The sequence below is a fragment of the Bombus pyrosoma genome, linkage group LG11, assembly GCF_014825855.1.
Source record: "Bombus pyrosoma isolate SC7728 linkage group LG11, ASM1482585v1, whole genome shotgun sequence".
In the NCBI taxonomy this organism is placed as follows: Eukaryota; Metazoa; Arthropoda; class Insecta; order Hymenoptera; family Apidae; genus Bombus; species Bombus pyrosoma.
The window spans coordinates 7,641,429-7,667,736 of record NC_057780.1 but is presented as its reverse complement, the minus strand read 5'-3'; the positions used below and the strand labels follow the sequence as shown (position 1 = coordinate 7,667,736).

At 30.5% G+C, this 26,308-nt stretch overlaps 8 protein-coding genes across 15 annotated transcripts; 4 read left to right on the top strand and 4 right to left on the bottom strand.

Moving 5' to 3' along the window:
- The first annotated feature begins 68 nt into the window (after positions 1-68).
- Positions 69-1,947, top strand: LOC122572581 (cytidine deaminase-like). Of its 2 annotated transcripts, XM_043737691.1 has the most exons (4): positions 69-218; positions 309-447; positions 849-890; positions 969-1,947. In XM_043737691.1, the coding sequence occupies exons 2-4, from the start codon at positions 411-413 to the stop codon at positions 1,256-1,258; spliced, it is 369 nt and encodes a 122-aa protein (XP_043593626.1). In that variant the 5' UTR covers positions 69-218; positions 309-410; the 3' UTR covers positions 1,259-1,947. The 2 variants fall into 2 exon arrangements, with proteins under 2 accessions (XP_043593626.1, XP_043593625.1); XM_043737690.1 differs by having other exon boundaries at positions 75-218; positions 849-1,947.
- Positions 1,508-10,509, bottom strand: LOC122572564 (serine/threonine-protein kinase mTOR). Its single transcript, XM_043737641.1, has 7 exons — positions 9,743-10,509; positions 3,385-9,670; positions 3,163-3,305; positions 2,947-3,087; positions 2,256-2,880; positions 1,946-2,126; positions 1,508-1,820 (listed from the first exon to the last, which is right to left on the bottom strand). The coding sequence occupies exons 2-7, from the start codon at positions 9,605-9,607 to the stop codon at positions 1,805-1,807; spliced, it is 7,329 nt and encodes a 2,442-aa protein (XP_043593576.1). The 5' UTR covers positions 9,608-9,670; positions 9,743-10,509; the 3' UTR covers positions 1,508-1,804.
- A 163-nt stretch (positions 10,510-10,672) lies between these two features.
- LOC122572570 (ATP-binding cassette sub-family B member 10, mitochondrial) lies at positions 10,673-13,242 on the top strand. Its single transcript, XM_043737659.1, has 3 exons — positions 10,673-11,577; positions 11,648-12,756; positions 12,823-13,242. Exons 1-3 carry the CDS (start codon positions 10,983-10,985, stop codon positions 13,081-13,083), a joined length of 1,965 nt encoding a protein of 654 aa, XP_043593594.1. The 5' UTR covers positions 10,673-10,982; the 3' UTR covers positions 13,084-13,242.
- Positions 13,243-13,564: 322 nt separating this feature from the next.
- On the bottom strand, positions 13,565-17,187 carry LOC122572571 (serine/threonine-protein phosphatase 4 regulatory subunit 2). Its single transcript, XM_043737660.1, has one exon. The coding sequence runs from the start codon at positions 16,766-16,768 to the stop codon at positions 14,828-14,830; it is 1,941 nt and encodes a 646-aa protein (XP_043593595.1). The 5' UTR covers positions 16,769-17,187; the 3' UTR covers positions 13,565-14,827.
- Positions 17,188-17,583: 396 nt separating this feature from the next.
- On the bottom strand, positions 17,584-20,025 carry LOC122572674 (calcineurin subunit B type 2). Its single transcript, XM_043737950.1, has 5 exons — positions 19,883-20,025; positions 19,649-19,688; positions 19,061-19,272; positions 18,774-18,983; positions 17,584-18,704 (listed from the first exon to the last, which is right to left on the bottom strand). Exons 1-5 carry the CDS (start codon positions 19,883-19,885, stop codon positions 18,657-18,659), a joined length of 513 nt encoding a protein of 170 aa, XP_043593885.1. The 5' UTR covers positions 19,886-20,025; the 3' UTR covers positions 17,584-18,656.
- LOC122572673 (aurora kinase B) lies at positions 19,370-21,950 on the top strand. Of its 3 annotated transcripts, XM_043737948.1 has the most exons (8): positions 19,370-19,445; positions 20,303-20,476; positions 20,569-20,703; positions 20,793-20,984; positions 21,058-21,192; positions 21,274-21,432; positions 21,510-21,741; positions 21,809-21,950. In XM_043737948.1, exons 3-8 carry the CDS (start codon positions 20,591-20,593, stop codon positions 21,893-21,895), a joined length of 918 nt encoding a protein of 305 aa, XP_043593883.1. In that variant the 5' UTR covers positions 19,370-19,445; positions 20,303-20,476; positions 20,569-20,590; the 3' UTR covers positions 21,896-21,950. The 3 variants fall into 3 exon arrangements, with proteins under 3 accessions (XP_043593883.1, XP_043593884.1, XP_043593882.1); XM_043737949.1 differs by lacking the exon at positions 19,370-19,445 and having other exon boundaries at positions 20,146-20,476; XM_043737947.1 differs by lacking the exons at positions 19,370-19,445; positions 20,303-20,476 and having other exon boundaries at positions 20,494-20,703.
- Positions 21,916-24,491, bottom strand: LOC122572668 (tRNA pseudouridine synthase Pus10). 3 transcript variants are annotated; one of them, XM_043737937.1, is made up of 7 exons: positions 24,322-24,491; positions 23,805-23,952; positions 23,642-23,746; positions 23,264-23,571; positions 22,986-23,194; positions 22,799-22,924; positions 21,916-22,717 (listed from the first exon to the last, which is right to left on the bottom strand). In XM_043737937.1, exons 1-7 carry the CDS (start codon positions 24,351-24,353, stop codon positions 22,095-22,097), a joined length of 1,551 nt encoding a protein of 516 aa, XP_043593872.1. In that variant the 5' UTR covers positions 24,354-24,491; the 3' UTR covers positions 21,916-22,094. The 3 variants fall into 3 exon arrangements, with proteins under 3 accessions (XP_043593872.1, XP_043593873.1, XP_043593871.1); XM_043737938.1 differs by lacking the exon at positions 23,805-23,952 and having other exon boundaries at positions 24,322-24,490; XM_043737936.1 differs by lacking the exon at positions 24,322-24,491 and having other exon boundaries at positions 23,805-24,011.
- On the top strand, positions 24,141-26,307 carry LOC122572671 (transmembrane protein 183B). 3 transcript variants are annotated; one of them, XM_043737943.1, is made up of 8 exons: positions 24,277-24,431; positions 24,534-24,614; positions 24,749-24,850; positions 24,945-25,013; positions 25,098-25,236; positions 25,316-25,517; positions 25,607-25,771; positions 25,861-26,307. In XM_043737943.1, the coding sequence occupies exons 1-8, from the start codon at positions 24,362-24,364 to the stop codon at positions 26,131-26,133; spliced, it is 1,101 nt and encodes a 366-aa protein (XP_043593878.1). In that variant the 5' UTR covers positions 24,277-24,361; the 3' UTR covers positions 26,134-26,307. The 3 variants fall into 3 exon arrangements, with proteins under 3 accessions (XP_043593880.1, XP_043593878.1, XP_043593879.1); XM_043737944.1 differs by having other exon boundaries at positions 24,283-24,431; positions 25,325-25,517; XM_043737945.1 differs by lacking the exons at positions 24,277-24,431; positions 24,534-24,614 and adding an exon at positions 24,141-24,276.
- Position 26,308: the final 1 nt, after the last annotated feature.

Here is a 26,308-nt window from a genome sequence, read left to right as displayed (position 1 = left end):
CCATAAAAAAGTAATGTGAAATATAGGGTTTTAAAGAGGATTTTTATTACCTCTTAAATCGCGCATTCCTATTGGTTGTCAATATCATTTATATGTATGGCTGTGAACTTCTAGCAAATTCGCTGATTCATATCATTGTTGTACATTTGTGTTGTACATAATATCTTTTTCTACTTTTAAGATAGGATTAAAATAGGATTCTCTTAAGATTAGATAAGGTAATGTGTTATCTGTACATAGGACAAATGATTTTATCTAATATCAAATCTAGGCAAAAGAATGTTAATCTAAATAATTATTTCTAATAGACCCAACACAATTATAAAAAGAAGCATACGGAAATACAACTTAAATCGCAATTAGACTTCCTAGAAAATACATATACATAATATTTAATAATTCGTACCAAAATGAATACAGAAGAAATTATTGATTTCACGGATATAGGTAAATATTAATGTTACGATATGTTTGTGCAACTGAGTTCACCAACTATTATTGCCATTTTCTTGACTTGATATTGTAGATAAATTTATTTGTCATTATTTGCTGTGAATCAAGTTGTGTTGTAAAACAATATGTTACCATATTTACATATAAATTACGTATATCATTAGAAAATATTTTTCACTAACAATTTACGTAATATTTTATAATTAGTAATTGTATTAATTTGTCTTTACTTTGATATATTGTAGAACATTTTTGTGGATTTTATTTTTGTACAATAGCCATAAATTATTTCACTAAAATATTCATTTCGTTTTAAAACTTTCATTTCAGTTTATAAGTTTACTAAACGCAGATTAATAGCACTAACTTTTTTTATGAATATTTATGTTTTATAGAACCAGATATTCAATCTCTAATAAAGAAGAGTATAGCTGCTCGTGAGTACTCTTATTCACCCTATAGTAAGTTTAAAGTCGGAGCTGGAGTGCTTTGTACCGATGGGACCATTTTCACAGGGTGCAATGTAGAAAATGCATCTTATCCTGTAGGAATATGTGCTGAAAGAACAGCTATTGTTAAAGCAGTGTCAGAAGGGAAAAGAAAATTTAAAGTCCTAGCAGTTGTAGCTAATAAAGTGAACAATATTTTTACCACACCATGTGGCTTTTGTAGACAAGCTACCGCAGAGTTTGGTGATATATCAATTTATTTAGCAGAACCTCTAATGAAGGATGTGTTAAAAACTTCGCTAAGTAACCTATTACCTTGTGCCTTTGGGTTGGGAAACGCAGAAACATTACAATAAATTCTTAATAAAAGAAGGCTAAACCACACACCAATGTCTAAAACATCATTTAGTATTTCTTTAAAATCATAGTTCATTTTTATATCAATTGATATACTAAGATATTGTTCTGTCCTATAATAAAAATGTGCAAACATTGTTGTGTACATTGTATAAACTTATCAATAACAAAGTTAGTATATGAACAGTATGATTAAACAATTCAGATATCAGTTTCTATACAAATTTCAATAAATACAAAGACAATCCTTAAGAAAAAAATATTGTTACTATAATCTTATTCCTGAGTAGATCTTTTCATGTTTACATAAAAATTGATTATCATATGGTTTCTAAAGAGTGTTTTTTCTAATGTACATTGTACTTCATAAGCAGGAATAACATGAGTATTATATACAATCAATATAATAATATAGCTTATATATGTACAATATGCTCTAATGGTACGATACTACATATAATTATTTCTTAATAATAAAAAATGCAAAAACAGGAACGAGACTGCACATCATTCACATTAAGGTCCTCATCTACGAAAATTCATGTTTACCAGAAGGGACACCTGTAAATTAAATATGATTTCATTAACATATAACAATACATTATATTATATAATTAATAAATAATTATAAAATTATATTTAATATTTATATGTAATATATTGTAAATAAAATAATAAAAAAATACCATCCAATGTAACATTGACACAAATTCTCATTATTAGTAGCTTGCTGAATTAAAAGATCAACTTGGCGTTGGACACTCAGTGTTTCTTCGTGAGAGAAATCACGTCCAGTTAATTTATCCCTTACTCTTGTTATGATGGTAAGAGCTTTTTTGTTCAGTGCTTCTGGTTGATTAGTATCACCTACAGTAATAATAAGTCCAATTTATTTTTTCACATATTTTATTATTTACATGCAAATTTTTAATTATGATTATTCTTTCTGTTTGATAGACTAAAAAAACTTGAATTTTATCGAGATAAATAATTTACCTCCATTTTCAACGCTACATGGTACTCCTTTCTTTGGTAATGTGGCGGTAAGAGAATCTAATACATCGCTGTGCTCTTGATTGCTACTGGCACTCATTCCTTGGGCATCAGATCTTTTACCTTTTAATGCGGCATTGTCCATCAACCGCCAGTTTAACAAAGGATCATAAACAAACGCTTCTAACACTGCCATCAAACTATCCTTGTTACGATGTAACACTGACATTACTGACTCACAAGTTCTTCTGTACGTGCCCTCGATTCCCGTTACTTCCATTGCATTGATTAACATTCTTGTTAACCGGAACGGAATTTTCTCGGGAAACTTCTCACGAGTCATGGCTACTTCGAAGCAATCTCCGAAGTCAATGTGCAATATTTTCCCACTTAAACGATCCAACATCAAATTAGATGGATGTCGATCACCAAGGCCAAGAATATATCCTACTATAGACATTACAGCGAGAGAACGAGTGTAATTTGTTCTACGATCAAACCATACTTCACTTGACGGTGATTTTAACCAAAGAAGTCGTGACAAATCATCACCATGTGTATGCTCAAGGGCATGTTCGAACACTTCAACCTTTTGCATGAGCATAAGGTGATCATAACCCGGTGCCATCTGTAAATCAATTTGTAATTAAATTAACTAAAACAGGATAACATATATGTAATATTATGTACTTACTCTTAACATTATCTTATGTTCTATGTTTAGTAGTATTTTCTTTTTTTCTCTGTAATCTCTAATTAGTGTATGTAATGTATCACAATGTGGTACCCAACCAATCAGACCACTATTTGTGGATAGTGGAATTACAGCATACCTCTGAATATAAAATCTAGTTAATAAAATTCTACATTGTGAAATAATATAGGCTTTTCAATATTTTGATATACTTACTTGGATAGTAAGATTTCTTCTAAAGGTATCTGGATCATGCAACAGGAGGGTATTGACTAGACCAAATAATTGCATTACTCGTTCATCCTGTCTGAGATCTTCGTGTCCTTTCAAAAGGAACATGTAATCTTTACCATTGCTACCTATAAACGTTAAATATTTAAATGTGTTCAATGATTAATTACATATTAAATTAACTAATGAAATTCAAAGATAGCTGACCTTTTATACATAATTTTCGCGGTCGCTGTTTGCTTGTTATCACTTGCATGGAACTATGTATACTTGCTATCCTAACTATTGGTTGTCCAGGACTATAGCTGCCTGGCACGGCCAATTCTAAATCCCTACAAAGAAGTAATTTTGGACTGACATACTGAAGTTCTAAACTAGTTAGCTGCGGTAACTGACGAGATATCCTCCTAAAAACGTGATAATACAAATCCCAAGCTTGATTCAAATCACGGACATTGCGCGAAGCTTTATATCTGCGGCACCATTCTTGTGCCTCCATTAAATCTCTGCCGTAAGCTTGATTGAAAGATGTTTCTTTTAAAGTCTGTGGGCCTCTCTCTAACATTGCATGTAGGGGCTCTAACGTATCAAACATTCCACGAACGTTTCTTTCACCGAAATATAATCTGCTAGCTTCTTCCAGCCCTTCATGCCACAATTCATGCCAGAGAATCGCGACTCTGATTAATTCATCACTAGCCATCATTGCTTGTTGCACCAGAGTCGGGCTATGTTCGCACATACTTTTAAGAATTTTATTGGCGGCGGTCTTTCTGGCATGACTGGCGCTTTTCGACGCTACAGTCAAAGGATAGACCAAGGCTTGAGGATGTGTTTTTCCAATATCTATTAAGAGATGATGTATACATCTACCAACTAAAGCTCTGGGTGTATCTATTCTTGCTATAAGTTGCGGAATTACTTGTAGCCAAGTATTGATTTCGATTAAACGGATACCTTCGACGATAGCTTCATACACTTCTGGCCACTGACCATAATCAAACCATAAGGTCAACAAACGAAGTGTATCTTGCAAAGAATTACCATGGGAAAGATTAATGGATCTGAAAAACCCTTCAACTGCTGGTACAGTAAATTGAGATATGTACTGTGAACTAGAAAGATTACCGCGAGTTCCGTTTCCTGGAATGTTCTCATTATTCGAATCGCCTTGTTGATGTTTATAAAATAAAACCGTTTCAAAGTTAGTATATGCAAAAGCATGCCATGCTTTGTACCAAGTAGGATCGTGTTCTGTAGCTGCAGCATAATAAGATAGCACCGCCGGAATAGAATGTTCATTTATGCCCTGCAAAGCTTCCAACCATTCTCCAAGCTTCAAATAACATCTAGCAAGTAATCGTTTTCTTACTTCTTGTTGTTTCTCATCTTCTTGATTTACCACCGACACAGTCGTCGGTTGTAAAGACATCTGCACAAATCTTTGCAACTGATTGTACGCTTCTTCACGTTTATTTGCCACCCACATGTGCTTACAATAAGCGAATGTCACTTGAGGATGAGTGGTTGGTAATGGCTGATCAGGAGTTAACAAAGGATCTGTTCCAAGCAACATAACTAATGTTTTGTGACATAACATTAAACTGCCACTTTTCCTGCAAAGACTAGCGTATTTCAACCATGTATACATATCATCCTGAGGTGAAACTACCAGCGTGTGAACCTGTATAATCTTTTGCCAGTCTTCAACTATTCTTTGCCCACCTTGAAGCCTTTCCCACCACATGGATTTAATAGTGGATCTTCTTTCTGGGACCAATTTAAATTGTATTACTTCCTCTAGTTCTGCTAACTTCTGGACCTCCACCATGGCATTATAAGCTCTCTGATAACTTTCACCAGCCATGGCAGTCAATTCTGTGTCTAATAAATCTCTAGCACTATCAATTAGCTGATGAGCAATATCGTATTGTTCATCATGAATTGCTAAAACAGCTCTATAAAAGGCGCCATCTTGAGTATCCTTTGGTATCAAGGAGACATATTTTTCCATACTTTCCCACTGATTTAAACCCCATGCTGCAGCCGCTGCCATTCTAGCCATTCTCTGCTTGGTTTCGTCGCTTTGATGTGACCACTGTTTCGTAGCGACATCGTGCAATTGTCCCCATTCCCCAAGAGCTTCTAAACAACGCATTTCACCTAGAGTTGACTCTACATCCGTAGAGTTGCTTTCTAATCTTTCTCTGTACAATTGCAAAGCTTTATCCCAATTATGCAATTTTTCATACCAACGAATTTGCACTTTTAAGTCTTGTTGATTATTTTGATTCATAACATATTCCAGCAAACCTTCTGCAGCTTCTTTTTGTTGAAGTTTGTTATTGATAGAAATTAAAGATTCAAAAACATTGCTATTTCTGCTTTTGTGAAACTCGTCTTCTTTATAATGTAATGCCTTTGCATAAGCTCTACAGTGCATTGCTCTTTCACCCAAAATTTTATTGTCCAAAGGTAATGGTCCCTTATCACAATGTTCCATGAATTCTGCTAGATTTAAGATCGTCTGTGTTATCTCTGGAAGATCAGGAACCATTAATGCTTGTTGTAAAGTTTGTATAAGCTCCGCTTTGTACGTGTCATCTAATTCAGTCCAACAGGAAACGAAAGCCGCATTAAATAAGTCTCTGGGTAATTGAGAATAGGTTTGTGCAAGAGCCCAACATGATCTTAATGCAGGTGACGGTGATTCTTTGAGCAAACCTATCGACAAACTTCTTAGCCATTCCAGCCAATCGTCCTTTGAAACTCTTCTCGTTGCAGTCCAGGCTTTTTGAAGATTCGAGGCGGATACATGTAATCTTTTAATCGTAGTCGTGTCAGACGGTGTCAAAGATAAGTCACGATTTTTATTTCTTGCATGTCGATGTCTCATTAAGAGATAATCTTCGCCGTCAGCAACGGTAGTCTCTGTCAAAATTTTATCAATTAGAACATCGTAACGCGAATTAACAATTTTATGCTTCGTCATAACTTTCTGTACTAATAAGATAAAGATCTGATATTTTTTCCCTAATTGTATCACTAACGCGCATAATGTGTCCATCGCCGTATTTCGTAGCTCTGGACACTGATCCAAAGTCCGTACCAAAGGATGCACGATTCTAGATGCAAAATCTGTGAAATCCAATGTATCTGCTAAATGATCAACAGTTTCAAGCGCCACTTTGTTCACAGTTATTGGGCAATCAGTGGCATGGAATAATTTTACAATTGGTGGTAAAACTAGATGAAGATAATTGTCTAAATTATTTCCAAATTTTTGGAGTGCTTGGAGAAGCTTCACTGTGACCCATCTATCCTTACTTGTGTCATGCGTTAAAACTCTTAATATTTGTGGCATCAATTGAGGCAAGTAAATTTTAAATTCTGCACCTAATGCTACAGCAATATGTTCAACTAAAAGTATCAGCGTGCTCTGTAATGGACTATTCACAGTCCAAAATTCTTTAATTAAATTAAATATATCGTCTAAATAATTTCTAATATGCTGCTTCACAATGGCAATAAGGACGGCCAGTTGTTGAAACAGGAACTCTCGAAAGTTAACATCTGCTGTACGAACCACATTAAGGAAGCTCGGCATCACTTGAGAAATATATGGAACACATTTAATACCTAAACTTTTAAATATAAAGGTTACAGCTTGAACCACCATAGTATGGTGCTGCGATAACGTCGGATCACGGATAATTCTCATAAGCGTTGCAATTGCGATAGCTGGATAATATTCTTCTAAAGTTGACGAGGACATATTCACTAACATTTCGCTAGTAGTTAAATCTTGTGTGTTTTCAGTTTCACTTTTAGTATCAGCCATAGAAGTGAGAGTATCCAATTGAGAGTCAATCTGACCAAGATTCATCTTATGTTTATATGGATCCAAAGCACCTAATAATCCAAGAACTCTTATAGTTTCTCTTCTAATAATTAATTGTTGCTCTGTTTTTAAGAAATTTATCAATACATCTAGTAATGAAGGATATTGCATATATGGTTTAACAACATGTCCTGTGCTTCCGACTAGTTGACCAAGAACCCATAAAGCAACTCCCCTTTTTTCTGGAGAACTTGCGTCGACTAGCATCTCCAGCAATATACAGAGGAGTTCAGGCATCCATTGTTGCATTTCAGCACCATTAACTTCCGCTAGATCACCAATAGCGCGTAGTATAGCTAGAATCACACCAGGATTCGATTCAGGTTCCTTTAACTTTGGGACAAGGACTTTCAGGATGGGTTCCATGTATGGTCGAATAAGTCTTGGCGCACTGACGACCAGATGATCTAACATTCGTGCAGCTTGCTCCTTGTTACGACCCATACCTGAGTGTTCTAATTCTGTTAAAAATTGAATAAGTGTTTTACGAAGAGAGGGCATAACGTATGCTGGATTCATCGTGCTTAATCGTCCGATTGTGCGGATTGCTAATTCTCTTATTTCGAACATTTCATCATTCATCGCAATAAATAACGCAGAAAGATTTTCTGCTTGTGCCAAATGAATATCAAATGAGTCATCTAGGGAAGCTAAAACCCAGAGTCTTACATCAGGATCTGTGTCTGTTATGCCCACAACTAACAATTTTCCAAGAACAGTAGAGACAGTATTAGTTACTGTTGGTCCAGGTTGATTTAACGCTAATCGCAACAATCGTGAACATGTTCTTACAGCCTCTAATCGAACTTCTGCTTGTTCAGAAGTAAGGAAATGGTCGGCACATCGCCTTACAAACTGTAAAAGTGGATTGCCATCAAAATTAAAGGTTCCAAGAGTCTTCAATGCTAAAACTGTAGATGGAATATCCACTTCAGTGGGAGGTCCAGAGATAGGACTAGTTGCAGTCCATGGTGCACCAGGATGTCTTAAAGGTTTCTGCATCAAAACTTGAGATAACATTCGTAAAAGTCCTTGAGATATATCAGGTTTCAATGATGGTACACTGTGAGCTAGTTCCCTGAGAGATGTTGTAAGAATGGGACTTAATCCAGTCTGTAACATAGATTCTAACAGATCTCTCACATCTGCAGCTATTACTTGTTTTACCGCATGTCCGAGTAAAGTAATACAAACGAATACTGCAGGTTCCAAAGATGCTCCACGTTTTTTAGTAGACGTTTCCTTAGAAGGTAACAAATTCTTGATCACTTCCATAATTTTTGAAAGATAGGGATTTATCGAATCTTCTACCGCAACTGCTATAAGTCCAATTGTAGTAAATGCGGCATATCGATCTTTCTCTCTACTACGTAAAGTCATTAGAAGATACGTTAATGATTCCCTCAAGTGATCTTTCGTAAATTTTTCTTTATTAAATGCTGCAAGTCTAGGTAACAACATCATAAGAGCATGTTGGATATGTGGACTTCTAGACATTCTCTGGTTCATTACATCATTATAAATATCATCTAATCTTTCTTGCATTAAACAACGACATACTGCAGATTCATGTGCTGGATATAATGTTTGTTGAGAATTAGTAGAATTTTGAGAAGAACTAGACCACTTGGACACTATCGTTGTTTTTAATCGCGGCATCAACGATAATATATCGTTTTCATTTTGTTGGGTAGAACAATTTAGTCGTTCCATTAACGTTTCATAATTTCTCTCCCACTGAATGTTACTACATCTTAGCAATTCATTCAATACCAGCAGTGAACCATGTATTCTATCATCTCTATTTACTCCTCTTTCTCTGGTATACACTTCTTCAAATCCTGACACTATTTCATCATAACATTGCTTGTACCATTGAGACTTGTGCATTTGTTTTGCTGTTTCTCTCTGTGCAGTGACGACTAAAGCAGCCCTCAATGCTTCAACAGCGCCTTCTCTTATTACAGGTTTTGGATCACGTATTGCATTAAATATGAGTTCAAAAAATGGTGTCACTTGTTGAAAAAAATATGTAGGCATAGAAACAGCAAGTTCTCTTAAAACAAGGACAGCAGCATGTCGTTTACCTTCGTGTCTATCACCACCAAGCCATTCAAAGGCACGCTTTACTTCAAATTCTACATATTCTGCTGTATAAGTACCAGAAACTAATGCTAGTTTACCAACTGTTTTCGCAGCTAACTCCATAACACCCACATCATTAGAAGGTAATAAATTCCTTAAATAATTTGCAAATCTTATAGTTCTTGTGTTAATATTCCCTACATCAGCTCCAATAAGGCAAACTATGGCTAAGATCCCACCCTTTTTTTCATTTACATCTGACCCAGATACCATCTCAAATATGTGATGATTAAATTCATCCATAAAAGCTGTAATTTCTTCCTGTGATGCTTCGCGTAGTTCTGTTTTAACATAGAGACACAGGTCTCTAGCTGCCTTGTTACGTATTTCTTCATTCCTGGATTTAAGTCTCTGAACAAATTGTTGTACAAGTGTACTCGACATTGTTAAAAATTTACAGATGCCACTTCTACGATAGTACTTTTATAAATATTCTCGTAATGATATCTAAAAAGATGACATTTTTAAACATTGAAAGGGGTTAAGAGGAAATGTAAAGTAGTGTTATCTCTTATATACCTATTTGACATCACACGAATTTTGCATTATGATGAACCATTTTCATGATTGTTATGACTCCTTTAAATTTCTTGATGATTAAAGTTTTCAATGTGTTTTCAATCACATTATTACAGTACGTCTGTCATATATATTCTTCATGTTTTGATGCACACCAATTACAAGTGAAATAAATTACGAATGAAAATCTGTGTGTCGTGTACACACAAATAACTAAATTAGTTCAATGCCATTAATTCAGTGAATTTGTGGTAAATATAGAGAAACAATGAGATAGTGCGCCTTTCGAAAGAATTATCTTAAGTTTATAACCTCTACATTGGTTAATATGGGATACTCAACTAAATTGTGCGCTTTAGGACATTTCCCCCACTCCTCTTGATATAGGATGCATTTACGTTATCTATTATTTCTAATTTAAACATAGTTTGTAATCTTAAAACTACATAGAAATATAAAAAAAGTACAAACTAATTCATAAATTATTCAATATATTTTTTAACAAAAATAAATATTTCAAATATTAAATCAACAATATTGAATTCATGTCAATTTTAACTCTATTTTCTTATATCTGTCATACAGCTAATGTAAATCATGCTATAAAATATTTATTAATCATATATTCCAAAAGTTAGTTCATTTCGTTTTAAGATTCCTGACTTTAAATTAAAGTTGTAATTTTTTAACTTTATAAAATAAAACTTTAAAGTTCTATTTTTATTAAATACATAATATATATCAGCATATAAATTTTATATTTATTTATATCTTCTATATTGACTACACATATATGAACATACATATACATAATATGTATATTAGAACATATGCATGAGTATAATTCATACCATACGATGAGAAATAAATAAATACACTAAAATCAACCACACAAAATGTTCTTTCACATCAAATTTACACACGGTTCATTCATTGTCTATCAAGTCACGTGATTACAGGAGTATTTTTTCAATGTACAGCTGATTTTAAATTGATTATGAAATTAAAACAAATTGTCAATCAATAATTATTAACATCAAACTAAAGTTTTATAAATATGTATTGAAAAGTATTTCAAATATAGTTTTTGATATTAATAGATTATAATATATTCAATTTACCTATTGTTCACTCTGAAAGTGTCATAACATTCATCAACCTTACATCATTAACGATGAAACACAAGTTTTAATGACTTTTCGTTTTGTGAATTGCTTAGTTGATAAACGTACTAAAAAACATGGTACTCGTTTGGAGGTTATTTACAAGAAGCATTTCTTCACAAAGAATAAAATTTCGCAAATCAACAATCACACATAAACAGTTATTTTATACGTGTTTAACACCATCAATCAGATTTAGTAGAAAGAGCCCTATATTTTCAATTTTAAGATGTCATACAACGAATGCTATAAAAACCAAAAGTTTAAACTCTACAGTACGATTTACCACAAAAAAAAGAAAAACGTCAGAACTAAAAAATTTGATTGTCCTAGCAGTACCTGAGAAATGGAGGTTATTCGGTGCTATTACCTTTTTATTAATTTCATCTACTATAACAATGGTAGTACCATTTTCTTTAGGAAAATTAATTGATATTATTTATGCAAGTGACAAAGAAGATACGAAGAAAAACCTTAATCAATTGTGCATTATTTTGTTTGGAGTATTTGTAATTGGAGCTCTATGCAATTTCTGCAGAATATATTTAATGTCTACTACTGGACATAGGATTACGCAGTCTTTAAGAAAACAATTGTATGCTGCCATTCTTCGACAAGAAATAGCAGTTTTTGATAAATGTAATACAGGAGAATTTGTTGGTCGATTGTCTGGTATAACTCATAACTTTTTAAAAATTCTTTTATATATGTATCAATCTTTCATATTGTTAATTAATTTCAGGAGATACACAACTTGTTAGCCAAGCATTAACAAGTAACATATCAGATGGATTACGTTCTACTTTTATGAGTATTTGTGGGATATCAATGATGCTTTATGCCTCGCCTAAATTGGCCATAATTGGTCTAACTATCGTGCCACCAATTGCAGGTTTAGCCATAGTATGTGGTCGCTATTTAAAGAAGATTTCTAAAGACATGCAAAATAATTTAGCAGAACTAAATACAATCGCTGAAGAGAGAATTAGCAATATAAGAACAGTAAAAGCTTTTTCAAAAGAAATAAATGAATCCAATTACTATAATTCCCAGCTAGACAATGTGCTTAAAATTTGTTATAAGGAAAGTTTATGCAGAGGGATATTTTTTGGATTAACTGGTTTTTCTGGAAATGTGATTATCCTGTCTGTTTTATATTATGGTGGGGCTATGGTTTCCGATTCCTCTCTTACAGTTGGAAGCTTAAGCGCATTCTTAATGTATGCAGTGTATGTTGCAATATCTTTAAATGGCTTATCTTCATTTTATAGTGAATTAAATAAAGCATTAGGCGCAAATATGCGCTTAGCTGAATTGATTGAAAGAGAGCCAACAATACCAATTCAAGGTGGTAAAATTCTGGAAAAGCAGTTATCCGGTGATATTGAATTCCAAAATGTCAATTTTGCTTATCCTACAAGAAGAAATACATGGGTTTTGAAAAACTTCAGTTTAAAAATCCCACCATGTATGGTAATTGCTATCGTTGGAGCATCAGGTTCTGGAAAGTCTACAATAGCTTCACTCTTATTGAGACTTTATGATCCCAATTTAGGATCTATACTTTTAGACAAACATGATCTTCAATCTCTTAACCCAGCATGGGTGAGATCACAGATCAGTATAGTTTCTCAGGAACCTATTCTCTTTAGTGGTACAATAAGAGAGAACATATTATATGGAGCAATAGATTCAGTAAAACATGATGTAGAAGAAGTTGCAAAATATGCACACGTTTTAGAATTTACAAAAAATATGCCAGATGGTTTAGATACAGTAGTTGGAGAACGAGGTATTACTCTTAGTGGTGGACAAAGGCAAAGAGTTGCTATTGCTAGAGCTTTAATAAAGGTAAGAGCATTACTGAGATAAAAATCGTCCAATAAAAACTAGTAATTCAGAATTACTTGTACTTAGGAGCCCAAAATCTTAATCTTGGATGAAGCTACAAGTGCATTAGATGCGGAGAGTGAACATTATGTACAGAAAGCTTTAGAAAAAGCTGTTCAAGGACGGACAGTTCTAACCATAGCTCACAGATTAAGTACAATAAAAAATGCAGATAAAGTCATTGTTTTGAAAGAAGGACAAGTAACGGAAACGGGAACTTATAAAGAACTTGTGAACTTAAAGGACAGTTATTTTCATAAGTTAGTTCAACATCAAACCTTTGCTTAATTTCTGGGGTTTAATAAAAATCATCAATAGTTAATGATTAATGTGTTCAGTAAACCAGAAATACTAAGAAATACTTAATAATATATAAAAATAATGTACAAAGGTTATTGAAAATAGCATATGTAATAAATGATTAATAAATTTATTAATTTAATTTCTGAAATACAATGTTTTATTCTGTAATTATGGTTTTTAAATATTCATAACTTTTATCTATATCATGTTCTATTTCTTATGAAATTTTAAAACCATATTTTGTGTATATATAAATCATTTTCACAAAGAGTGAAAAAAAGTCTCACCAAAGACAAATTAAACATTTTAGAAATGAGACCTGATACATGGTTATATGGTGTACTTAAATAATTTATAAAACACAAACAATTACTACATCAGGCTGTGATTTAATATCAAAATCACAAAATTATATATATATTCTTTTTAATCTAAGGAGTAAGGCAGGTATTGTAAATAATTACTATTTGGTAATAATTTTTAATATATTTTCTATAAAATAATGTACACTGCTATTTTAAGTTATATCAATGTCTTATATCATTGATCTATGTTGTATTTAAATTAATATATTGTTATTATAATTATTTTTAAGATGAACTATTTCTAGACTTGTGTTTGCATAAAAATATTCAATAAAAACATATGACCAGAAGCAAATTGTTGTTGTAATTAAACTAGGCTGATTATTAAATTACACAAGCCAGTTTAATATAATCTCCATTTTAACAGAAAAGAGAATATTGCCATATTCGTATTATTTGACAATTATTCAACTATTACATTTCTAGAAAAACACAGCAAGACATAAAGAGAGCAGTATCATTCATTTCTCCAACTAGAAAAGACAAACATTTTATTCTTACTATGTTTTACCCTTTTCTATATAGGAGATGTGTATATTAAAGGCATCTTTTTTTATCAATTTCAACTTGAATCGTTAAATGGAATCTATGGTTTGATCTCATCTATGCTTAATACAATTGATCAGTCATCTTTATAGAAATATGTCTAATAAGTATTAATTTCAAAGACCCAGTGCATCTTTTATGTTGAGAATTATTTCTCAATTAATAAAATTTTGAGACATCTTTTTACGTAAGATCAGTAATTGATTTAGTCCACAATAATTGGATTTATGCTCCCTATTTGCCAGTAAAATATATTGCAAAGCACCAAAATGTATGTTTAAAATGTTTCTTTGTTTATATCACATGTTATATTTGTTACAAGCCATGTAAAAATTTCATATGCTTCAGTTACAAACACAGCCACATTCTAAGTAGAAACTTTATCTGCGTAAATTTACTGTTAAGCTTGTTTATAAATTAATTTGAGATAAAATTCAAACCATAGTCAAAACTGGTCATTAATATTATAATGTTCTGTAAATAGGTAGTGTTTTGCTTTCTACAGGAGCTTAGAAATTCATATGAACACATCTCTGTACAATTCCAAAATTTACCTGATTTAATGGTAATTATAAAGTTAATGAAATGGTAAAGAACATATAATTAGAGAATTTCTTGTAAATCTTACAATATCTCTCTATACGACTTATATATCAAATCACTTAAGAGAAGTCATATATAAATCATGTTTGAACTACAATAAAAAATTTTCTAATGTAAACAATCGTTTTTTCAGTATTTGTTCTTCTTTATGTTTCCTGTTATAATAAAAATCAAATATTAAAAATAAGTGAATAGAACCTTCTTCTTACACGTTATTAACTTCTAGATGATTGTACTGCTTCTTGCTCCATGGGTTCATCATCCTGTTGAAATACGGATAATGTTTCTTCTTCATCTACTTCCATTAGTTCCACTGCTTCCTGTCCTTTTTTACTCATGACATTTTCTATTAATGTGTCACTATCCTCTATTTTATTTCTGATAGATGTGATATTATTACCTTGTAATTGCGCTAAATTACTATTTTCAATAGACATTTTTTCTTTGTGTTCTGATTGACATGTTATTGTAGGATCTTGATTTTCTGATTCTTCTGTTATTTCAACAATTGGTGAGATATCTTCCTTTACATTAATACATTCTGAGTCTCTTGGTTCTTCGACAATAGGAATTGGATCAGGTACTATGGACTTCATCACTCTCATCTTGTTCTCATCTTCTACAGTTTCTGTGATAGTTAAATTATCTTTTTCCTGGTTACAATTAAAATTTTTTATTGTGTTAGCTTTAGAACATGGTTCTTCCACTAAAGGTTTTGAATCTTTTATTAATTCTGCTTCTTTATTTTGTTCCTTTAGATTCTCTACATCTACAGACATATCTTCTGATGTATTTATAGTTTCTTCTGTATTTACATTATCAGTAGATAAAATTAAATTATTTGTAGACTGTTCTGAATTATTTGTTGCAGATGTACTTCCCATATTGTTATTTTTTAAAGTTAATGATTCCTTGTTTGAACCAGATGTATTGATAATTGATTGAATGTTTCCTACTTCCGTACCTAACTTTATCGTACTTTCCAAATTTTCATTAGTATTTAAAAGATTTTCAACAACTGGATTAACCGATTCTTTGTTGTCCAATACCGTTTTGATTTCAACATCTGACTTAACCAATATATCATTACTTTTACTTGATCCTTCTTGTACATGTATTGACATTGTCTCCATCTCTGTCTTTTCATTCACTTTAGAATTATCTACATAAAACTTTGATGATTTATTCTCATTTGAACTGAAATCTTTAGTCTGAAAAGTAGTTTGCAATTTCCTTGAGGAGTCTACAGAATCTCCTCCTTCATTTTCTAACTCTAAGCTAGGCTGAGAACTGGTATCCTCGTTCATAATTGCTTCTGAAACATCACTAATAATTCCAGAAGTTTCAGGAACAATGGTTGACAAGTTTTGCATCGTAGGTCCAATCTGTGAATCCTGTGTTTGTGCTTGAGAATTCAAATTGGACACACCAGAAAATTCTGAAGTAGTTGGTATGGAATTAGATACCACAATGTCGGACTTAGAAGATGTTGATTCTACTTTCTCATGTGAAGGTTTTTGGAAACCAAATACGTGTTTTATTATGTCATTGGTTGGTACAACAGTATGTAATAAAGGTGTTTCATTTTCAACAGTATGCACACTAATTGTAACTGTGGAAGGACAATCTTTTTCCCAATATTCCATCTCTACATCTTGAGGAGGCTGTGTTACAGATGCATCTTCATCTACAGATCCATTAACCATACCATCACCATTCTCGTTCCTTCTAGATAGTGGTCCAGGTTCTCTAGTGGAAACAACCAAAATATTCTTCTCAATGGCTCTCATGAACTTGTCAACTCTGTTGTACTCCTTACGAGGTACTGTTAATAGCTCACAAATTCGTTGAATAGTAAATGGGGCGTTTGCAAATGATTCCAAACGTTCGAGGAGATTGCTTTTCATCGTGTCATAATTGAAATGTTCGACATTCGGACATGGTGCTAGGTCAAGTGTCGGACAACTTTCGTAAAATTCAGTCATCACACGTGTCAGTTTCTCTCTGAACAATGTTTTGATCAGCGACCACTGATAAACAGGATCACCGGTTTTCGCAACCCAACACAAATAATCCTCGAGCTCTCGAGGTATCTCACTTGGACGCACTTTCTGAAATTCGTCAAGTGCTTGCAATACCTCCTCTAAATTATCCATCTTCACCTCCTGCGCTAGCCTCTCCGCCTTTTTTTGGTCGCTAAATTATTTCTGTCGACAACTCTCGTCGGATTGATAAAAATCTATTGTAAAACTTTACGCAAGAAGCAATGAAAAACGCAAACACACCGGGTACTAAATAGCAACAATGAAGGGCAAGGGACGAAGCAGTGCTACCAATACCTTAAAAACATGTCAACGTTGACAGCGTTTGGTTAGTTCTCATTTATCATATTATTTTTTCAACTAATAAAACAATTTACGTTTTTTATACATTTAATATCGGATTTACGGAATCTATTTCGATTTCTTTATATGTTTGGAATGACACGATATTGTCATATAAAGTATATTTCACATAAAATTTACACCAATAAAGGATAAAATATACATATATATGTATACCTCTTTTATTACTATAAATACTTCATATATATATGTTTAAAAATAATATCTGACAATTGGATAAAAACAAAATGATAATAATTATAAATAATATAAGTAATATAAAAGATAAATAAGACATTTAAATTTCATATTCAAATAGTGGTATTAGTAATACATACAGTTAATAATATGTTAATAACCTAAGGATTTACAATTATTTTCCCAAATTATTATATTTAGTAACGATCAAATAAATTTTATATTCATTTACAAAATAAAAATATTGGAAAATATATATATGTTTCAAATTGCTAAATATTATATATATACTATATACTATATATATATAATGGATTTATTGCAACATTACCTTAAGATTTTGAACATTAAGATTTTATAATATGTAAATGTACAAAATACCATAATCATAGAATAAAACAATATATATTATTTAATTTCTGTTTTGTAATACATTATTCTCTTAATAGTCATATAATAAACAAATAAGGTTATTTTTAAAAATTTGCGTATTTGAAAGTTTCGAGAATCCCGCTGTTATGTTAATTTAGTTCAAATCTGAAGTTCTCTGTAAAATCGATTTTATCAACACATGGAACTTTTCAGATGTTAGTAATAATTAATTAAATAATATATAATACTTCTTTCAAATACACAATTGATGGATTAATTAATAATTGAACATAATATATACAATACAAACTTATTTTAAAAATAAACAGAATGTTTTTTACAAATTAACTACTTACAGAACCTAATTCAATGGGTCTTATATTATGAAACAAATAAAATATTCCTATTCACTTAGCTATGATAGTATTTAATAGAAAAATTAGGAAAATAAAATTTATAGAAAATGCAATTTTTTACTAGACATATTCCACATTATTGAAGTATATAAGAATGAAAAAAATATTGAAGTAAGATAAGAATGAAAACATATATCTGAATTAGATTTCAATATATAAAATAATACTTCTTAAATAATTTACATATTATTATAATTGTATCTTCAAAAGTTTTTTAAAACAACTTTATAGCTTTTTGTACACTAATTAAATCATATTATAAATTATAAAATGATAACAGAGCTATTTGCATAATATTTTCAACTAAAAAAAAACGTAATATTTCAACTAAAATATGTATATGTTGCGCATTTTATAATATTAAAATCTATACAATACATATGTTTAGTAAATGTGCACAATCTTAGAAGGTCGGTGGTCAATTAAATTGTAATGTACATTGCACTATGGAAAGCATTTTCACAGATGACAAACTTATGTGTATATATATATATATATATATTAAAGACTTTGTATAGATTAAAGACTTAATAACGATCATAATTTCACCCTACACAATTTTGTTACTTTTAACTATCCAATCAATCTAGTGTTAATAATGAATTCATTAAGTCAAATTGATATTACCATTAACTTGTTCTTTAATATTTTTCTTTCCATAAACTTTCGATAATTTAAACATCAACCACCATCTTCTTATGAATATCTGTATTACCAACAACCTGAAATCACATATAACAAATATTTTATATAATTAGCCTGTCTAGAATCATCTAAAAGTTTTTACTTACAGAACAAAATTCTTCAAAACTAATTTTGCCATCTTCATCTTTGTCAGCAAATAATATTGTTTTATCAACAATTTGTTGAAGTTGAGTATCTTTTAAGTTATTGCCTACCATCATTTTCAATACTTGGAATAATTCCCCATTGCTTATAAAACCATCGTTATCCATATCATAAATTCTAAATGCAAATCTTAATTTGCTTTCTTTATCTCCCTGTTAAAAAAGGATAAAAGTATTTTTGGATGCTTTATTTATATTTATTGTTATCTTGTAATAAAATTTATATATACCTTAACACTGAATTGAGAAACACCATGAATAAATTCCTTAAAATCTACTTCTCCATTGCCATCTGCATCAAATATATCTATAACACGTTGTACTAAAGGATTCTGTTGTAATTCTGGCAATGACATAAACTCATCAATACTTAAAGCACCACTGTTATCTAAATCTAACTTCCGAAATCGTTTTCCTAATCTTCTAATTTCATCAGCATCAACTAAAAAAAGAATATTATTATGTTAAAAGATAATGAAAGGACCATAAAACTAATGTTCTTATTAATAGCATTAGATGTATGTATGTGTATACCAACAAATATGGTGGTTAATACTTCACAAGTGCTATGTTTAGTTGAAGCAGTTGGAGATAAAAATAAATCAGAAGCAATATGTAAATGAAGAATAATTTAAATAAAAAGAAATTATTTTTAACACAATCTCATATAAAATTTTTATCAAATATTATTCGAAATAATTTCATAATATAATATTAGTTATTAGAAAAGTATATAAAGTGTTTATTTTGAACGAATATACTTGGAACAACGATGGGTTATTTCAAGATATCAAAAATAATGTTTCATACTGACTTACAATTAGAACATAGTTCCATAGGCAGCGAGCTTTCATTACCCTAAAAAGAAAATATGTAAAGTAAATACACACAGTATGTTAAAAAGAAGTTTATTTATAGGATTTTAAAGATAATAATCACATAATATTTTCCTTAACGAAAACAATTATAAAATCAATTACGCGTAGTATAATATACTGCTTAACTATTTACACGAATATAAATAAGCTCAAACATTTAACATGCTTAATTACCATTGTGATACTCGAGCCGGTCGATTTCTGTCAAAAAATTACCACAAAATGTCAAAATCGATCAGCAAAAACTACTTTATGATAGATGACCAGTAGAAAGCATGAGATAGGTATAGAAGAGAAACTTTAACGAAATACGTATATAGCCTATACAAGCATGAGCATACAAAATCTATAGTCTGTCCAACGAGATGAGGCACTTTGTAACCATAGCAACAAGATTTTGTTTATGTTTACTGCTTCGTCTCGTTGGATAGGCTATAGATATTCTTTGAAAATTATAATTTTTTAATTTCAAGTTGAATTACTTATTTATAATATATTTTAAAAGTAATTTCTTCATTATAAATTTCTCTATTGAAATTAATTTGGGGAATATTACGTGTTGCAATCAAATTTTTTGCGATTTTTGCACTGTAGGTGTCACTTTAATCTATCAATTCTTTTTAAATCAAAAATGTCAGTTGAAAGGTACGGAAGATGTTAAAAAATTTTTTATGAAGATATATTGGTTATTTTACTAAGAAGTATTATTTTATTAAGGAATTCAATTCAAATATTATATATTACATAAATAACTATTGTGTCCCAAAGGTAATATGAAATTACTTCAATATACAAATTTATACAACATAATAGATGTATAATAAAATCTTTTGCCTCGAAAATATCTCAAAATGTTTTAGAAAGTCTATAATTTATAACATTATGGATCACATGGAAGCATTTCAATGTCCATCCGATGTTCCATCTGAGTATAAGGAAATTGCTTTAGATACTTTATGTAAAATGAAAGACCATGTTGAAACTAGAGAATCAAGGTATGGTGAAGAGAAATTTTGTTTTTATCATTGTAAAAGATGTTAAGCAATTTTAATTTTATTATTGAATATAAAATATTGTTTCATAGATATCAATGGAATTTAGATGATTTTGAAATCGGTGCGCCTTTAGGCAGAGGTAAATTTGGCCGTGTTTACTTGGCTAGAGAGAAAAGAACACATTATATGGTAGCATTGAAAACTTTATACAAAGTGGAATTAATGAAAGGACGTGTAGAAAAACAAGTGATGCGTGAAATTGAAATTCAAACACACTTAAGGTAAACTTATTATCTTGTGCATTTTTTAATTTTTTGTTCATAAATAAAAATATATTGTAAGAATATTTTTTAGGCATCCTAATATTCTGCAAATGTTAACATATTTTCATGATCATAAGCGCATCTATCTTGTATTAGAGTTTGCTGCTCGAGGAGAATTATATAAGGAATTAAAGAGACAACCAAATGAAAGATTTAATGAACACTTGTATGTATATTTTAAATTAATTTATGATTTATGATTACTTAATTTATATATTTACTTTTAATTGTCATTATTATTCTTCAGATCTGCCAAGTATACTTATCAAGTAGCGGATGCTTTAGAATACTGTCATAGAAATAACGTAATTCATAGAGATATAAAACCAGAAAATTTATTACTTACATATGAAGGTAATATAAAATTGGCAGACTTTGGATGGTCTGTCCATGCACCATCATCTAAGTAGGTATATTTATAATTATAATTAATAATTACAACAGTAGTAAAGCAACATTTACTATCAATAACAATAACTGCAGGAGGAATACATTATGTGGAACATTAGATTACTTACCTCCAGAAATGGTAACAGGACAAACATATGATATATATGTCGATCATTGGTGTTTAGGTATTCTCTGTTATGAATTTCTTGTGGGTAAACCACCTTTTCTTAGTGATTCACAGCAAGAAACTTACGTGAAAATAAAAACAATAAACATACAGTGGCCAGAACAAATTACATCAGGAGCCAAAGATTTGATATCAAGGGTAATTCTTGCATATATTTGCTATAATTCTTTATTTAAACAAATCATCATTTTTATATTAATTACAGTTAATTAAACGGAGGAGCTCGGAAAGAATCTCTATGGCTGCTGTAAAAAGACATTTTTGGATAATGAAATATAAAGACTTACATTAGTTTTAAGGGAATAACAAAAATTATTTGAAATATATTTTTTATTACAAGACAATTTTTAATGAAATATAAAGACTTACATTAGTTTTAAAGGAATAACAAAAATTATTTGAAATATATTTTTTATTATAAGACAATTATTATTAAGATAATATATACTTTTACATTGGTATATAAAATTATTTCAATACTAATATAATTTTTATGGCCAATTTAAATTAATCCCTGTTACATCTAATGCGACTATATCGATTTCGACATTAAGAATGTCACATAAACTTGGTTTAGTTCGACCAAAATCTCCATGCACAAATTCTTTTACATATGTTCCAGCTTGTGTTTTGATATCTAATACAAAAAACATACTAGCATCCTCAGTAGTAATATTCAACTTTTTTAATTCCTGAGGCTCAACCCAGCGAGCTCTCATTTCATATATTAATCGTTCTCTGGGACTTAAAGGTCGTCTATGCAATACCCTCACTGGTGTCTTTTGTATTATTTTCACACGTTTCAAATCATTTAATTTTTCAAGAGATAACACGTTCTTAGACGCATTACGACAAACACAAAGTGCTCGGTAAAATTTTGTTTTAACATTTTCGCCTTCTTTTAACCTTTTCAAATCATATTTGGATAAAACTTTTAAGTTTGATGTGATTTGTACTTGCTTTGAGGACTGATTAATTTTATTGACTAAATTTGATAGTAACTCTTCTGTTATTTTGGTCATTCGAGGATTAATTAATTCAACAGCGAATGGCCTTCCAGAATATATGTTTCTAACATCCACATCTTCTCTTCCAGATGATAAAAATTTAATAGCTATATATGAAAAGCGGGTATTAAATTTTGACTGAAATATTGTTAATTACAATATTAAAAGTTTTAGAATACCTAACTTACATTGAGCTTTTGTTACTTCAGCAATAGGATTACACAATATGTCCTGAACAGATGTTTGCATCTTTTTCTCTCCATTTATGAACCATGGAGTTTGACTGAGTTCTCTTGATAATTTATTATACCGCCCTGAAGTTATAATTCATTTAATAATTTATATTATAATTATACTTTTAATAAGGAATATTACCTCCTATAAAAATACTTGAATGTGAACATATGATATTTTCTATATTAATGCTATCTGATGTATTAAATGACACAGCTTTAAAGTATTGAAAAAATTCTTTGTCTATTATTTTGGTCATTAGAGTCTCTATACTTTTTCTGCTAAATCTGTTCTCGTTATATTTTCTTTTCCATTTATTCCCTGTGTTATTTGTTCCTTTGCACAATAATCTAAGACAAAAAATATTTTATTGTAATTGAAATAACATATTTCTAGAAATAAAATAATTCTAAACTTACAATGTTTCACATTCTTTCTCATTAAATTTGTATGTTAGAATAATTTCAATCAGAAACGGAGAAGGTGTCATTGAATCCGCTTGTTTTTTAATAGCCAATTCTAATTTTGGAGTCATTATCCATTTCCAAACATCTTTAACACTTTGCAGTTTGACTTTAAAATCTAGCAATGCATCTTCTGAAAGATTAAGTTGGGTGGCACATTGTATATGCAAAAAACGTTCTCTGACACTGATGCATACTGGTACTGTTAATGCACATATAAATGTTCCGCTATCATAATTTTGTTTATCTACTTCAACTTGAATCTGTTTGTAAAATTATTCGAAATTTATATCAAATGTCTATATACATTTTAAAACAGATGCTTCAACATACTTTTCCAATAACTTGTTCTTGTGTCTTATTTTGTAGAATTCCTAAACAGGTTATGCACGGTATCTCATCGTTAAAAGAGATATCTTCTGCTTTAATATACCCAGCCTATAAAAGAATTTAATATTGAATCAAAAATTAAAAAATTACAGTAATTAAAACATACATCTTTTGCATATTTAATAGGATCTTCGTAACAATCTAGCGTACGCCACCCAACAAAACGAAAACAACATCTTAAACAACAATTTTGCAGTTGCAAAAAATTAAAAATACGTTTTTCACTTTCCGTAGCGTTCATTTTAAAAAAAATTCTGTAACATAGTATTTCAACGTTAAAAGAATACCAATTAAAATAAAAGTTTTTAATCATCGTGTTTACGTTAACCTGCTGAGAATATAATCCCACACATTTCTAAATATTTAAATAAAAGTTCATATACAGATTACATTTAAATCATATTATTTTATCTTCAATTATTGGCAATTAGTGCATTGAAGTGAAAAAACTGAAGTATCTATAACGTAAAATTATTAAATGCAAAAACAACACGATGCTTCGTACGGATTGAACACATCTTTCTTATTGACTTTGCTAAAAAATATGATGGACGGTTACAATGTCATCTATTACTAGTGTAAATAGTTATAAGTTTTAGGTTTTATTCTGTTGCAACTGGTACCTGATTAATTTGTAGATATAGTAACGTAGCATTTAACATCATGCCTATTTTAAGGAAAAAATCTAACAAAAAAGTAAATGCGGAAAATGGCAACGACAATTTGATTGGAGGTTAATTATTGTTTTACTAATTATTTTAAAAAATTCCTCGATTGACACATTATTAAAAGTATGTGTATATCGACAAAATAATGCTTTATTTTTTCGTGACAGATATAACCATTGATGATTTTGCAAATTCATCACGGACACACACAAGATTTAAAAAGGCAGTGATAAATGTCTCCTCTGAAGGTTATCTTGTTAATACATTTCAATCAACTTTGTGTTATGCCATTTCTGTCTAATATAAGAAATTCCACTTATTTATTTGTATCGTTGAATGAATAGTCTATAACAAATCTTTTCATTCAATTCTATCTGTACAGTGAAGGAAGCAACAACAGAGGAAAAAACTTTCTGGAACAAAATGAATGAAAGTTATCAAAGTAATCTGGGTGATTTGAATAAGTCGAAGAAAAATACTAAAGGTAGATACTTTTAGAAATAATCAGTTATGAAGTTCCATATTTCCATGTTCCATTTTTAGCTCTCAATTAAACTTAAATTGATCTTACTTTATAGGTGCATTAACAAATCAAAGAAGAAACAGAAAGACAAATTCCTTTGAGAGCACTACAGAAGAAGAAGAAGGTAAAATAAACAGAAACTATAAAACGGTAAAATTCAAGAAGAATTCCTGAAATAAAGGCCAAATTATATTTTTACATTATTTAGGTGTAGATTATCCATTGGATATATGGTTTATTATATCTGAATACATTAGTCCAGAGGCTGTGGGAAAATTTGCTCAAATATGTAGAAGTTCTTATCATGTGGTAACAACAGGAAAATTTTGGTTTCATTTGTACAAGACGTAAGTTTTCCTTTATGTAAGAACATAATAATCTAGAATTATGATAATACATAGGAGTATTAAGTAAAGCATAATATAGTTACTATAGGTTTGTTCCTGGTTTACCAGAGCGTCTACAACCACAATGTATGGTTCGTACACACGGACTCCGTGCTTGTGTCATCAGAACATTACACTACACTTATTTTTCCTTGAAGAAAGAAGTTGATAATGTATCCTATTTAAGACAAGATCAACCACATTCACTTGTTAAAAGACAGTGCTGTCTCATGTGGCATAAGGTATGCAATATAGGATCATACGTAATATTACTATTGAATCATTTAGTAAAATTAATTAATCATAAATTACTTATTGATATTTTTTATAGGAAGGGAAAAAGCGATGGTATTTTTATTTCAAATTAAAAGAGTTGCCAAAAGCTAATAATAATTCATTAAAACTGAAAACGAAGATCAATGGTAAAAAGACAGATTTTCTTGAAATGTTAGAGGATGTAGCTGTGAATTTGGAAGAGGGCTGCAAGATACTGAGGGTATTCATTTTACTATGAGACAATTATCTCTAATGCATAATGCATTGTTACGGTAAATAGCAATTTATGCAATATTGTACAATTTATAGGTAACTTGTTTAAAATATAGTATGTTGCCACCAGTAATTGGCTTGATTTTGCAATCAGTATCGATGACTTTGATGCCCGGTTTTAAGGATCATCGATTACAACTCGGATTTGGAACGTCAGATGTCCCTAATACATTAACAAATCAAGTTATTTTAAATGATGTTGTTAGCTATCAAATTCTAGATTGGTGGCATCCAACTTATCCCCACCAAGATTCAATAACTACTATTGAATTACCACAAAGTGATTCTTGGGATCAGAGCTTATTATAAGAAAAATTCCATATTTCATAATCGAGCAGCTAGATTATAAGTACGACTGTAATATAAATACTTCTATGTAAATAATACATTAAATGTCTGTTAAATTTAAAGATTTGGACACTTGTTCTTCAAAATTTCATGAGTCGAAAAATGGAAAAAAAAGGATAAGAAAAATGTTAAATAA

Coding starts and splice junctions, on each gene's coding strand:
- LOC122572581 (XM_043737690.1), top strand. CDS start 411: ATGAATACAGAAGAAATTATTGATTTCACGGATATAG. Junction 448..848: donor TATTGATTTCACGGATATAG/GTAAATATTAAT, acceptor TATGTTTTATAG/AACCAGATATTCAATCTCTA.
- LOC122572564 (XM_043737641.1), bottom strand. CDS start 9,607: ATGTCGAGTACACTTGTACAACAATTTGTTCAGAGACTTAAATCCAGG. Junction 3,306..3,384: donor GCGAAAATTATGTATAAAAG/GTCAGCTATCTT, acceptor TAACGTTTATAG/GTAGCAATGGTAAAGATTAC. Junction 2,127..2,255: donor ATGTAGCGTTGAAAATGGAG/GTAAATTATTTA, acceptor TTATTACTGTAG/GTGATACTAATCAACCAGAA.
- LOC122572570 (XM_043737659.1), top strand. CDS start 10,983: ATGGTACTCGTTTGGAGGTTATTTACAAGAAGCATTTCTTCACAAAGA. Junction 11,578..11,647: donor ATTTGTTGGTCGATTGTCTG/GTATAACTCATA, acceptor AATTAATTTCAG/GAGATACACAACTTGTTAGC. Junction 12,757..12,822: donor TTGCTAGAGCTTTAATAAAG/GTAAGAGCATTA, acceptor ACTTGTACTTAG/GAGCCCAAAATCTTAATCTT.
- LOC122572571 (XM_043737660.1), bottom strand. CDS start 16,768: ATGGATAATTTAGAGGAGGTATTGCAAGCACTTGACGAATTTCAGAAA.
- LOC122572674 (XM_043737950.1), bottom strand. Junction 19,273..19,648: donor TATGGAACTATGTTCTAATT/GTAAGTCAGTAT, acceptor TTCTTTTTTTAG/TTGATGCTGATGAAATTAGA. Junction 18,984..19,060: donor TTTCTCAATTCAGTGTTAAG/GTATATATAAAT, acceptor CTTTTTTAACAG/GGAGATAAAGAAAGCAAATT.
- LOC122572673 (XM_043737947.1), top strand. CDS start 20,522: ATGTATAATAAAATCTTTTGCCTCGAAAATATCTCAAAATGTTTTAGA. Junction 21,193..21,273: donor GAAAGATTTAATGAACACTT/GTATGTATATTT, acceptor ATTATTCTTCAG/ATCTGCCAAGTATACTTATC. Junction 21,433..21,509: donor GTCCATGCACCATCATCTAA/GTAGGTATATTT, acceptor CAATAACTGCAG/GAGGAATACATTATGTGGAA.
- LOC122572668 (XM_043737936.1), bottom strand. CDS start 24,011: ATGATTAAAAACTTTTATTTTAATTGGTATTCTTTTAACGTTGAAATA. Junction 23,572..23,641: donor AAGAACAAGTTATTGGAAAA/GTATGTTGAAGC, acceptor TTTTACAAACAG/ATTCAAGTTGAAGTAGATAA. Junction 23,195..23,263: donor GAGAAAGAATGTGAAACATT/GTAAGTTTAGAA, acceptor TTTTTGTCTTAG/ATTATTGTGCAAAGGAACAA.
- LOC122572671 (XM_043737943.1), top strand. CDS start 24,362: ATGCCTATTTTAAGGAAAAAATCTAACAAAAAAGTAAATGCGGAAAAT. Junction 25,518..25,606: donor GCTGTCTCATGTGGCATAAG/GTATGCAATATA, acceptor TATTTTTTATAG/GAAGGGAAAAAGCGATGGTA. Junction 25,772..25,860: donor AGGGCTGCAAGATACTGAGG/GTATTCATTTTA, acceptor TACAATTTATAG/GTAACTTGTTTAAAATATAG.